Here is a 13,192-nt window from a genome sequence, read left to right as displayed (position 1 = left end):
GGTAAGGGTTGGACTTCAATTTGTTGTATGTGATTATCCATTTGTCCCAGTACCATGTGTTGAAAGACAATTCTTTCCCCATTCATATGTCTTGGTTTCCTTTTCAAATATCAGTTGACCATAACTGTTCAGGTTTTGGTCTCTCAATTCTAATCCATTGATCTGTATTTCTGTCTGTATGCTGGTGTCACACTGTCTCGATTACTATAATTTTGAAGTAAGCTTTGAAATGGGGTAGTATGAGTCTTCCAACTGTTTTCTTCTTTCTTAATATTGTTTTGGCAGCCATGATTTTTTCAAGACAATGATTTTAATGTCTAAATGTGCTTTCTTTGGTAAGGCTAATTTATAAATATTAAAGTTTGCAAAATAGGGACTTTGGAAAAGAAAAGGAGAACTTGGAGTATCTGAATAATTGTGACTGAATCTGTTTTTTTATTTAACTCCACTTATTTATACATTCTTTTGGTGTCCGCTATGTGTTAGATACCATGCTAGATCCCAGGGAGATGATGGACAAGACACGGGTCTCTGCTGTAAGCTTAAGTTGAAAACAGTAAGCTTTTTTTGAAGTCTGTGTACTTTTGGTTATCAAAGACAAGAATATAGTCACAGAAGACATACTATTAGGTGGAAACTTTGCTTTCTTGCCATATTTGAAAGCTATTAGTGAAAATTCCTTTTAACATTGTTATTCTAGATGGAATGAAATGGAAGAGGATAAATACCTTTAAAGTACCTGTGTTGAACTCTTTGAAAATTACAAAAGCAGCAAATGTTCTCATTTATTCCTTTTTTGTGCACATATGTTTCTTCCCATTTAAAAGTTCTTTTGAAAGGACTTTGTTTATTCATCTTTTTTCCTCCATCAATCACCTAACAGTTCTTTGAAAATATTAAGTACTCAGTATATGTTGACAGAATGATTGAGTTAAGCAAGCCACAAATGAGTGTTGTTCATGTTGATTGGGTTTGCATAGCTTTTGTTAGGTATCATTCTTGTTCTCAAGGATCTTATGGTTTAACGTGAAGGTGAGGGAAACTCAATGTGGTATACTTTACAAAACTAGGATGAACTAGAATCATAAATAGTATGAAAACTAAACTGCATAAATAAACGAAATAAATTTTAATATATATATATTAGAAGGAGTCAGTTGGGTTCACTCGGTATTATAAGGTGGAAGTCTTGAATGGAGGTAGAATTTTATCTAGGTTTAAGAGAAATGAAGAAAGATTGATAGAGGAGAGGAGCTAAGACTTTTTCAGATCAAGAGATAGTTCTTAGTGGGGATGGTATTGCCCCCTTTCCTACCAGGGGCCAATTGGAAATGTATGGGAGTTTTTGGTTGTCCTAGTGATTATGAGTGCCACTGACTTTTAAAGGTAGGGGCCAGTGATGCCGAAGTCCTATAGTATGAAATGATGAATTGTTCTTCCCTAGATCACAGTTCTGCCCTGATTGAGAAATACTGGGGAGGAAACAGATTTAGTTGCATAAGGAAGAAAATAGCTTTCATGAAAAGTGTTCCCAAACAAATAAAGTTTTTTTACTATTGTAGAAGCTGAACTGACAGATACATAGTTAGGTGGAGTGAAATACAGTAATGGAATATCTTAGGAACTGGGGCAGAAATTTATATTTGATTACTTTGAATGATTTTGATTATTCTTTCTATTTTATTTCTTCTTATATTTAGATTTTTCTTTTTTTCCTTTTAGAACGAGCCTCTGACCCCAGGTTATCATGGATTCCCAGCACGGGACAGCCAGGTTAGTATATGCTGTTTGTAACTCAAATGGTGTGCATGTGTGTGTTTTATCTATGGATGCTATGATAGCATTTTCTGAAATTATTTATTTTAGAGTGTGATATGGCTTATTTCAAAATAAATGAATTTACTTTTAGAGATATAAATTAAATATGTTTCTTAATTCTAAAAATATTATAATTGCACTATTGAAGGTGTGGATATTGTAAGGGAAAAATCACTCAAGCACAGTCATGACTGTTTTTATTTTTTTCTTCTCCAGACTATATAATAATTTTTTAACCTGATTTTCATGATGCCTCACAAATTTAAATGCTGAACTTGTCTCTTTATTCCCTGCCACTTAGCTCCTGCCTGCACAGATATTTTGAGTTCTTGCAATAATCTGTAACAACAAAAAATTCCATTCTTTTCCCTGGGGGAATTCAGCCTTATGGTTTTAATTAGAGAAGGCTTGCATGAAAGAGGGAAGTTTCTGCTGCTTTTCTCTGGTAGATGAGGGGAGGATTGGAAAAAGCCTAGGCCCTATTGTGGGTCAAAGCAGAACCACTTCCCACAAGACATACTCTGTGTCTGATTTAGGTGAGTGCAAAATGCCTTCCTTGTCTTTTTGCGATTTCCTTGAGCAGATGAGGCTGAAGTAGAAATTAGGGAAGAAGAACAGATAAGAAATGATGGACTTCTTTGAGAAATGGTGTGGTAAAATCATCTAGTCTCAGAAATTTTCTTCCTTGCTGTTTGCGGGTATTGACGTTCTTTAGGAGATTTGAAAGGGTAGCCACTGGAAATGTCTATGAAAGCCTATCTACCATTCCTTATAGGGTTGTTTAAAAAAAAAAAAGCTACCACTTTTATGCATGCAAGTAATATTATTCACCTGTGAAAAGCAATGAACTTTGATACATGCAACAACATGGATGAGTTTTGAAGACATCATACTCAGTGGAATAAAGCAGACACAAAAGGACATATATAGTATGATCTCACTAATATGAGCTATTTAGAATAAGCAAATTCATTGAGTCAGAAACTAGAATACCAGGGGCAGGGGTAGGGGGTAGAGCATGGGGAGTTAATGCTTAATTGGTACAGAATTCTCTTTGGGGTGAGGAAAGGTTTTGGTAATGAATAATGGTGATGGTAGCACAACATTGTGATTGTAGTTAACACCAGTAAATTATATATGTGATTAAGAGGGGAAAGTTTTGATTGTATATATGTTATTAGAATAAAATTTTTAAAAAAGCGCGGGATTATACAACACGAACAGTGAACCCTAATGTAAACTATGGTATATAGTTAATAGTTCATTTATATATCAATTGAAACGAAAGTACCATACTAATGTAAATTGTTAATAATAGGGAAAACTGTATATGAGCAGGGGTATATGGAAACTCTTTATGCTTTTTCTGTGAATCTACATTTTCTCTCTCATTAAAAACACTCAGTAATAAAGAAAGCTATCATCATTAAGCTTGAGTCATCAGAGTGCTATACCAAAGAGTTGACATTAGTTCCCCTTCTCCAGAAATCAACTGAATCTCTTCAAAACTCTTGAAACTCATCTTAAAAAAAGTATGGTGGCCTGATAACCAGTAGTCATCTTTTTAAGGGCTTCTAAGTTTGAAATTATTTGCCCAATTCTCTGGAGCCAATTCAAGTACTTTTGGTGCTAGGTTGGCATCAAATTGGCTCCAGGTAGGGGATGCCGAGAAAGTGTGGTTGTGATCATCTACCTGTGGAATTATCAGTCTTTGGAATGTCAGAATAATGCAGCTCTTATTGGGGATTGTCCTTAGGAAAGCTTTTGGTGAATGATGCAGTCATTTACATCACATTTAAGAGAGTATAAATAATTTTTTTGGTCTGCCCTAGAGCTTCTGTAAACTGGGAAATTTATACCTTCTAGTAATGGTTCTATCCTGCCCAGGCATGAGAAAAAAATATTATATCCAGTCTCCAGAGGTTCTGACTGAGTATCTGAGATTGGGTTTAAGCAGCCACATATTTAGGAAGCTCTACACTTGTTTCTCCTATGCAGCCAAGGTTGAGAACTTCAGTCCCATGGGTTGCTTTTAAAGGAGTAACATTTTCTTTTACAGAGGATGCTCAACATATAAAGGAATGGGCTTAGTTTTTTTATTATTTTTTTTACATGGGCAGGCACTGGGAATCGAACCCGGGTCCTCTGGCATGGCAGGCAAGCATTCTTGCCTGCTGAGCCACCGTGGCCCGCCCAGTTTTTTTTTTAAATTTGAGATATATTATATAGTGACATAGCATATAATCATCCAAAGTATACAATCAGTAGTTCACGGTATCATCATATAGCTGTGCATTCATCATGAGAATTGATTTTTGAACATTTTCATTACTCCAAAAAAAAGAAAATAAGAATAAAAATAAAAAGTGAAAAAGAACACCCAAAACATATCCCATCCTCTCCACCCACTATTATTTATTTATTTTTTGTGTTTTTTTTTTTTTTTCTTACTCATGTGTCCATACACTGGATAAAGGAAGTGGCAGTCACAAGGTTTTCACAATCACATGAACACACCTTAAACGCTCTACAGTTATTCAGTCATCTTCAAGAATCAAGGCTGTTTGATTACAGTTCAACAGTTTCAGGTATTTCCCTCTAGCCAGTCCAATACATCAAAAACTGAAAAGAGATATCTATATACTTGTGCTGGTTTGAAAGGAAGTATGCCCCCTAAGAAAAGCCATGTTTTAATATAAATCCCATTTCATAAAGGTAGAATAATCTCTATTCAGTGCTGTGTGTTTGAAACTGTAATGAGATCATCTCCCTGGATGATGTGATTTAGTTAAGAATAGTTGTTAAACTGGATTAGGGGATGACATGTCTCCACCCATTTGAGTTTCTGAAGTCCTATAAAAGAGGAAACATTTTGGAGAATGAGAGCTTCAGAGAGAGCAACACTACGAAGCAGAGAGTCCACCAGCCAGCGACCTTTGGAGATGAAGAAAGAAGATGCCTCCTGGGGAGCTTCATGAAACCGGAAGCCAGAAGAGAAAGCTAGAAGATGATGCTGTATTCACCATGTGCCCTTCCAGCTGAGAGAGAAGCCCTGACTGTGTTCGCCATGTGCCTTCTCACTTGAGAGAGAAACCCTTAACTTCATCGGCCTTCTTGAACCAAGGTATCTTTCCCTGAATGCCTTTAATTGGACATTTCAATAGACTTGTTGTAATTGGGACATTTTCTCAGCCTTAGAACTGTAAACTAGCAATTCATTAAATTCCCCCTTTTAAAAGCCATTCCGTTTCTGGTATATTGCATTCCAGCAGCTAGCAAACTAGAACAGTACTATATAAGAATAACCTCCAGAATGACCTCTTGACTATATATGATGTCTTTTTTTTTTTAATGTTTTTATTGTACACAACAAACAAGCATAATAAACATTGACATACAAACATTCTTTACATGGTGTACAGTCAGTGGCTCACAGTATCATCACATAGTTGTGTATTCATCACCATGATCATTTTTTGTATATTTGCATCACTCCAGAAAAAGAAAGAAAAAAGGAAAAACTCATATATGCCGTACCCTTTACTCCCCCTCTCATTAACCACTAGTATTTCAGTCTACTCAGTTTATTTTAACCTTTGTTCCCCCATTATTTGTTTACTTTAAATCCATATTTTTTACTCATCTGTCCATACAGTAGATAAAAGGAGCATCAGACACAAGGTTTTCACAGTTGCAGTCACATTGCAAAAGTTATATCATTATGCAATCATTTTCAAGAAACATGGCTACTGAAACACAGCTCTACAGTTCAGGTACTTCCCCCTAGGCCATGCTAATACACTGTAAACTGAAAAGGGGATTTATTATACAGAAGAGAAAATATCCATGAAAGTGCTCAGAAACAGTCATAAGACTGTAACTTTTTTTTTCACATTTTTTTTTATTAACGGAAAAAAAGAAATTAACCCAACATTTAGAAATCATACCATTCTACATATGCAATCAGTAATTCTTAACATCATCACATAGATGCATGATCATCGTTTCTTAGTACATTTGCATCGGTTTAGAAGAACTAGCAACACAACCGAAAAAGATACAGAATGTTAATATAGAGAAAAAAAATAAAAGTATTAATAATAGTAAAAAAACAAAACAAAACCTATAGCTCAGATGCAGCTTCATTCAGTGTTTTAACATGATTACTTTACAATTAGGTATTATTGTGCTGTCCATTTTTGAGTTTTTGTATCTAGTCCTGTTGCATAGTCTGTATCCCTTCAGCTCCAATCACCCATTATCTTAACCTGTTTCTAACTCCTGCTGGACTCTGTTACCAATGACATATTCCAAGTTTATTCTCGAATGTCGGTTCACATCAGAGGGACCATACAGTATTTGTCCTTTAGTTTTTGGCTAGAGTCACTCAGCATAATGTTCTCTAGGTCCATCCATGTTATTACATGCTTCATAAGTTTATCCTGTCTTAAAGCTGCATAATATTCCATCGTATGTATATACCACAGTTTGTTTAGCCACTCGTCTGTTGATGGACATTTTGGCTGTTTCCATCTCTTTGCAATTGTAAATAACGCTGCTATAAACATTGGTGTGCAAATGTCCGTTTGTGTCTTTGCCCTTAATTCCTTTGAGTAGATACCCAGCAATGGTATTGATGGGTTGTATGGCAATTCTATATTCAGCTTTTTGAGGAACCGCCAAACTGCCTTCCACAGTGGTTGCACCATTTGACATTCCCACCAACAGTGGATAAGTGTGCCTCTTTCTCCGCATCCTCTCCAGCACTTGTCATTTTTTGTTTTGTTGATAATGGCCATTCTGGTGGGTGTGAGATGATATCTCATTGTGGTTTTGATTTGCATTTCTCTAATGGCCAGGGACATTGAGCATCTCTTCATGTGCCTTTTGGCCATTTGTATTTCCTCTTCTGGTAGTGTCTGTTCAAGTCTTTTTCCCATTTTGTAATTGGGTTGGCTGTTTTTTTGTTGTTGAGTTGAACAATCTGTTTATAAATTCTGGATACTAGACCTTTATCTGATATGTCATTTCCAAATATTGTCTCCCATTGTGTAGGCTGTCTTTCTACTTTCTTGATGAAGTTCTTTGATGCACAAAAGTGTTTAATTTTGAGGAGCTCCCATTTATTTATTTCCTTCTTCAGTGCTCTTGCTTTAGGTTTAAGGTCCATAAAACCGCCTCCAATTGTAAGATTCATAAGATATCTCCCTACATTTTCCTCTAACTGTTTTATGGTCTTAGACCTAATGTTTAGATCTTTGATCCATTTTGAGTTAACTTTTGTATAAGGTGTGAGATATGGGTCTTCTTTCATTCTTTTGCGTATGGATATCCAGTTCTCTAGGCACCATTTATTGAAGAGACTGTTCTGTCCCAAGTGAGTTGGCTTGACTGCTTTATCAAAGATCAAATGTCCATAGATGAGAGGGTCTATATCTGAGCACTCTATTCGATTCCATTGGTCGATATATCTATCTTTATGCCAATACCATGCTGTTTTGACCACTGTGGCTTCATAATATGCCTTAAAGTCAAGACTGTAACTTTGACCTCTAGCCAGTTCAACTAGTGTCCAACTAGCATCACTGACCTCTAACCAGTGACACTAGTCACTGAGCAACCTCAGCTGGGCAGGGGATTTATTATACAGATGTATAATGCATAAGAATAACCTGTAGGATAACCACTCGACTCTGTTTGAATTCTCTCGGTCACTGACACTTTATTTTATCTCATTTTGTTCTTCCCCCTTTTGTTCTACAAGATTTTCTCAATTCCTTGATACCAAGTCCCAGCTCATCCCAGAATTTCTGTCCCATGTTGTCAGGGAGGTTTGCACCCCTGGGAGTCATGACCCACATAGCGGGGAGGGCAGTGAGTTCGCTTGTCATGTTGGCTTAGAGAGGGAGAGAGAGAGAGGCCACATCTGAGCAATAAAAGAGGTTCTCTGTGGATGACTCTTAGGCATAATCGTAAGAAGATTGGCTTCTTTTCTGCAGCAATATGTTTCATAAGGGCAAGCCCCAGGAACAAGGGCCTGTCCCACCAAATTGGCAGTCTCTAATGCTTGCAAGAATATCAGGTCTTCTCCAGTGGAGAAGTTTAATATTTCCACTGTTTTCCTGAGTCCCTCAAGGGGACTTTGCAAATACTTTTTAATCTTCTCAGATTACTCTAGGATGTATTGTGACATCAAACCGACCTGTACAACCCAACAAGATCTCACTCTCTATTCAAGGTTCCATGAAGTTATGGTGTTTGAAAAAGCTGACCTTACAAGTTAAATTTGATAGTGTGTTATTGCAGATATAGATTTTGCACTAAATAAACATCTCTTCTTTTTTCTCACATAGAAGTTGAAGTTTTAAAATACAGTCAGTGCCATCCTTTACCCTTTAGTCTGCTGTACCTTAGTCCTACCCAGATGAGCATCATTCATATCTCTAAATGAAGTCTGATCACTTTTTCAGTGTTTTTAACTGTTGCCATCAGGAGTATTATTGACTTTTGTAGCTTCAGAACTCCAGCACAGTGTCTTAGATGTCACGACATTCCCAAAGTTCCAGGGAACCACCATGTTATATCAAAGAACTCAGCACCTCAGAATTTAGAAATAACAGTTACAACTCTGGAATAGATATGACTGCTGTAAGAATTTACAATCTGAGAATCTTTAGAATAGACCTCCACCTTATAACCTATGGTCTTGAATTCAATTCTCAGAGTTCGCACATTATGGTTAGTCCATATTAGTTAGGTGTTGTAATATTTGCCTTTTAATTTGTGGCTTATTTCACTCAGTATACTGTCCTCAAGGTTCATTCACCTAGTTGTGTGCCCCACAACTTCATTCCTTCCTTTAGCCGCTGAATAGTCCATTGTATGTATATATAACAGTTCTCCCTACCATTTCTCAGTCACGTACCCTTAGGCTACCTCCATCTGTGTTTTTCCTGGGGGATTACAGATCAATAAGGAGCTAAGCAAAAGGAATTAAGATGAATTTGTTAAAGCACAAAAAGTAGTGTCTTTGCTTGGTACTACTGTATTTTTCCTTTCTTTAGCAGTAAAGACCCACTTCTGTAACCTGCACATTCGTTTATTCATTTTATTTGCTGTAGGTCTGTGTAGACCCTTTGCCAAGGTTTTAAGCTGCTAATTTACTTTGAGCACATTCTGATGGTGACCGATTTAGTTCAGTTTATTTTCTTAGGCTTTATTTTGTTTTCTTGCTGTATTTTGAATTAAAGATCTTAGAGTAGTGCAAATAGGCAAATATTTAATACCTCCTTGTTGTATTTGATGAATACAGAATCCACATGAGTACTGCTAATTAGTGTACCTAACCTTCTGAAGTCTCACTTTGTGCTTTGAGATTTGGGAGGCATTTATCAGTGTGAAACACTAGTCACTGAGCAGCCTCAGCTGGGCAGAAACTGAACTTATGATCCTTACGTCTTTCCAGTGTGGTTTGGGTCAGCAAATCCAGGAGCCCGGGAAGTGGGTAAAGGTGAATTTTAATGTGTGTCTTTTGTTACTTTTCTTATTCTTTTGCTTTCCTTACTAAATTGACTGGATTTTTATCAGCATTTACTGGTGATTTAAAAAGAGGTCACAGTTACAGTCTTATGATTGTTTCTGAGCACTTTCATGGATATATTCTCATCTCAACTTCACAACCGCTTTTTGAATTATATTAGGCAAATATTATTCCCTTTGAAAAGATAAGAGCCAGGCACACAGAGGTGAAGTGATTTATACAAGGTAACAATGCAAGTTAGCAGCTGAATAACTGAAATTTATCTCCTGTTTAGTTGAGGACCCTTTCTTCAATATTGGACATTAGTGACTTACCCAAGAAAAATGTTACTGAGGATTAGTGACTCATTCAAGAAAAATGTGGTCAAGTGTATTTGTACTCTCATTATTTTCTTTACAGTTTTGGGGCCTTCCAGACCCCTGGAAGCTCGGTCATAGATCTAGGAGTACATGACTTCTGGTTCAGGATTATCACAGCTAAGTTTATTAGCACTAAATGGACCAGCATTTTACCATTTTAGTGACTCTTTTCATAGTGCTATATTATGTGAGAACCCAGGAGTGCATTTGAATTGTGGCTCAGCGGGCAAAGTGCTTGCCTGCTATGCCGGAGGACCTCGGTTCGATTCCCGGCCCCAGCCCATGTAACAAAAACGGAGAAACAGAATACAATAAAACAAGAAAATGTTTAAAAAATGTTTCCCTTTCTTCCTTCCTTCCTTCCTTCTATCCTTCCTTCCTTCTCTCTGTCTTTCCTTTAAAAAAAAAAAAAAAAAAAAAAAAAATCTTTGAAAGAGGAGGGTAAAAAAACCCACCAGCCAACTTGTAGAGGTTTTGCTTTTTTATGCCAGGTCACCTCAACTTTCTCTCCTGATCAGTTAAGCTTTTTGAGATGGCAATCCATTGCTTTCTTAGAGCACTCTAAGTACTTCACTGTGCCTGCTAATGTAGTGTCTCTGTGGAAGTGGAGGAGATAATGTTCCAATTTTACAGAAGTGAAAATGAGCTCAGAAAAGCTAAATGTTTTATCTGAGGCCATTCAAGATTGTAGGTTGATGATAAAATATAGTGGTTTAGATCCTAACTGTCTGTTTCTTTGTGATTTATATGTAAATGCATTTGCACGTGTTCCCAAGTGTTGATTGAGACTGGAATGTTTTGAGGGTTTATAACATATTTTAAAACGAGAGAATACTTGTCTGCATCAGCTCTGTAGTTTTCATTTTGAAGGAGCTTAGGAGCAGGAATCTGATTAGAAGGGGGCTGGTTCTGCATTAGTACCCTTACTGTTTTTGCCAAGATTGTCTGCCTATTTGGGTTGGCTTTCAGAGGGCTTCTTGAAAGTACTGTGGGACTCCTAAGGCCAGCCCTTTGCTGCTGTTTGGTGCCACAACTTTATATCTGCTATAATTAGGTGACTGTATAATTTATTATTCAAATTGGACCCTTGAGAATATGAAAAGGGATGCCGATAACTGCTAAAACAGTCCCAGGTAAACTGGCACTATGTATTGCCGAACACTTGACATTCACATTTGAGATGAGAGACAGCACATATACTTGATTGGGTTGAGATGTTGCATCAGTTATGGAACTGGGAATATGATAATAAATATATGACTAGTGTTTATAAAGTGTTTACAGTTTCCAAAGTACTTTTGTGTATCTTTACTTTTGATTTTCAAAGCAGCTCTACCAGGTAGGTTGGGCTTAACTATCTCTATTTTATACACAAGAAAACTAAAGCGCAGAGATTTTAAAATGAATTTCCCAATGTCATGTAGGTAGTAAGTAGTAGAATTGGACTTGAACCTGGGATTTCAGCTTCCTTGTCTGGTATTTCCCTTTTGTGTTCTTCTGTCAGTGTTCTTTGAATGCGGGTGTTCTATTATTATTGTGACAAGATAAGATAAGATGTGGAATTCTTTGAAAAATGTAGTAGTATGAAATGTCTTCATATGACCCTAAGACACATTGAATAATTTACTTTTGTCAGATTTCTAATTGTCTTGTTCATGAAAATAGCTCATAATCCAGAATTATCTTTTGTATTTCAAATATAAAGAAAAAAAATAACGGTATGATGTAAACAATGGGATGGTTCTTTATCTGATTTTCAAAATGATAGTGGTTTCTCAGAAATTTTCTTTCAGTTTTCTGAAATTTTGTTGAAAAGTCGCCATGTAGATATATATGTTTAAGTGATTCACAGAAATGTACGAAAATCAAAGGAGCTGTTTAAATGACAAATGTGACTTAGACAAAGTTCCCATATACCGCACCCCCACAGTTTTCCCTATTTTTAACATTTTATATTAGTGTGATACCTTTGTTATAATTGATGAAACCATATTATTATAATTATACTACTAACTATAGTAAGTATAATCTATCGTTTACATGAAGGTTCATTCTTTGTATAATACAGTTCTTTGGTTTTAAAAATTTTTATTTTGGTTACATATAATCTAAAGTTTCCCATTTAAACCACTTTCAAATATATAGTTTAATGGTGTTACTACTTTCATAATATTTTGCTACCAATACCACCGTTCATTACCAACATGTTTCCACCACTCCGGATGGAAACTCTGTACCAGTTAAGCATTGACGTTAATTCCCTGCTTCCTATCCCAGCCTCTGGTAACCTGTATTCTCATTCCTAATTCTATGAATTTACCCATTCTGTTTATTTCACTTAAGTGGTATCACGCTATATTTGTCCTTTAGTGTCTGGCTTATTTCACTCAGTATGATATCGTCAAGGTTTATCCACATTGTTGCGTGTATCAGAATTTATTCCTTCTTCTGGTTGAATAATATTCCATTGTATATATAGACCACATTTTGTTTATTCATTCATCTGTTGATGGTCACTTGGGTTGCTTCCTTTTTTTTTGTCAATTGTGAATATTGCTGCTATGAACATTGGAGTACAAATATCTGTTTGAATTCTGCTTTCACTTCTTCTGAGGATATATCTAGAAGTGGAATTTGGTAGTCATATGGTAGTTCAAAAGTTACCACCCACAATTGGATGGGTCACATCTCCATGGGAACAATCAAAATGCTCCCACCCAGCAATGTTGAATGAGGATTAAAGGACATGGCTTTTTTGAGGTCCACCACAAATTCAAACTGACACAGCAATCTATATTACTTTTCTTTCTGACTCCCCCCCCTTTTTTTTCCCTAAAAATGGATCAGCTTTGCTTCTAACTCAGATGAAATTTGAAATCTCTTTCTTTTCTTTGTATTAGTTTGCCTAGACCCCCACTTTCTGCCTTGTGTAAGATTTTTTGTGTCATTGCTTCTTCCCATTATCTGATGCCAAATCACTCATCAGTGGTTTAGGTCCTTGTGTGGTGTTGTCCTTACACCCTCTAGTGGCTGAAGAATTGGTAAGTGTTGCAGCATCTAGTGTTTTCCTTAGCACTTTTCACAAATCACGCAATCAGCTTCGAACTTTTCTATTGCATTTTAGATACTTCATTCCACAAATAGTGCATAAACTTTGCCCCTGGGAAAGGCCATTTTATTTCTTCTGCTGTTTACTGCTTTGTATCTGTATGACTTGATTATTCTGCTATTTCTCAATTTATTAATTTTAGACATTAACCTTTGGCTTCCCAGTGTTAAATTTGAGAAATTATCAGTTTTATAGACACTCTTCTTTCTGGTAATAATAGCCATTTTTTTTTGCTTAAATCAATATTCATTGTTGATTTATGATTGCATAATAATTGCATTATCATCACTGTGTAAATATTTTTTATAGCTGAGTTATAAAATCTATGATTACAATCCCTTTCTTATACTTTTTTGGTTTCCCCAG

General features: G+C 36.2%; 1 protein-coding gene across 18 annotated transcripts in view; it reads left to right on the top strand.

Moving 5' to 3' along the window:
- The window catches only part of RBFOX2 (RNA binding fox-1 homolog 2), a 393,928-nt gene that overhangs the window by 151,299 nt on the left and 229,437 nt on the right, over window positions 1-13,192 (top strand). For all 18 annotated transcript variants that reach the window (XR_013179263.1, XR_013179264.1, XR_013179261.1 and 15 more), the window contains exon 2: window positions 1,723-1,773. Coding sequence is in view for 9 of the 18 variants with exons in the window: in XM_077168689.1 (XP_077024804.1) it covers window positions 1,723-1,773 (51 nt within the window). In the remaining 9 variants the exon portion in view is untranslated. The remainder of the gene's footprint in view (window positions 1-1,722; window positions 1,774-13,192) is intronic.

Source organism: Tamandua tetradactyla, chromosome 7 (genome assembly GCF_023851605.1).
Source record: "Tamandua tetradactyla isolate mTamTet1 chromosome 7, mTamTet1.pri, whole genome shotgun sequence".
Classification (NCBI taxonomy): Eukaryota; Metazoa; Chordata; class Mammalia; order Pilosa; family Myrmecophagidae; genus Tamandua; species Tamandua tetradactyla.
The sequence above is the reverse complement of the archived record's forward strand: the minus strand, read 5'-3'. Positions and strand labels throughout refer to the sequence as shown.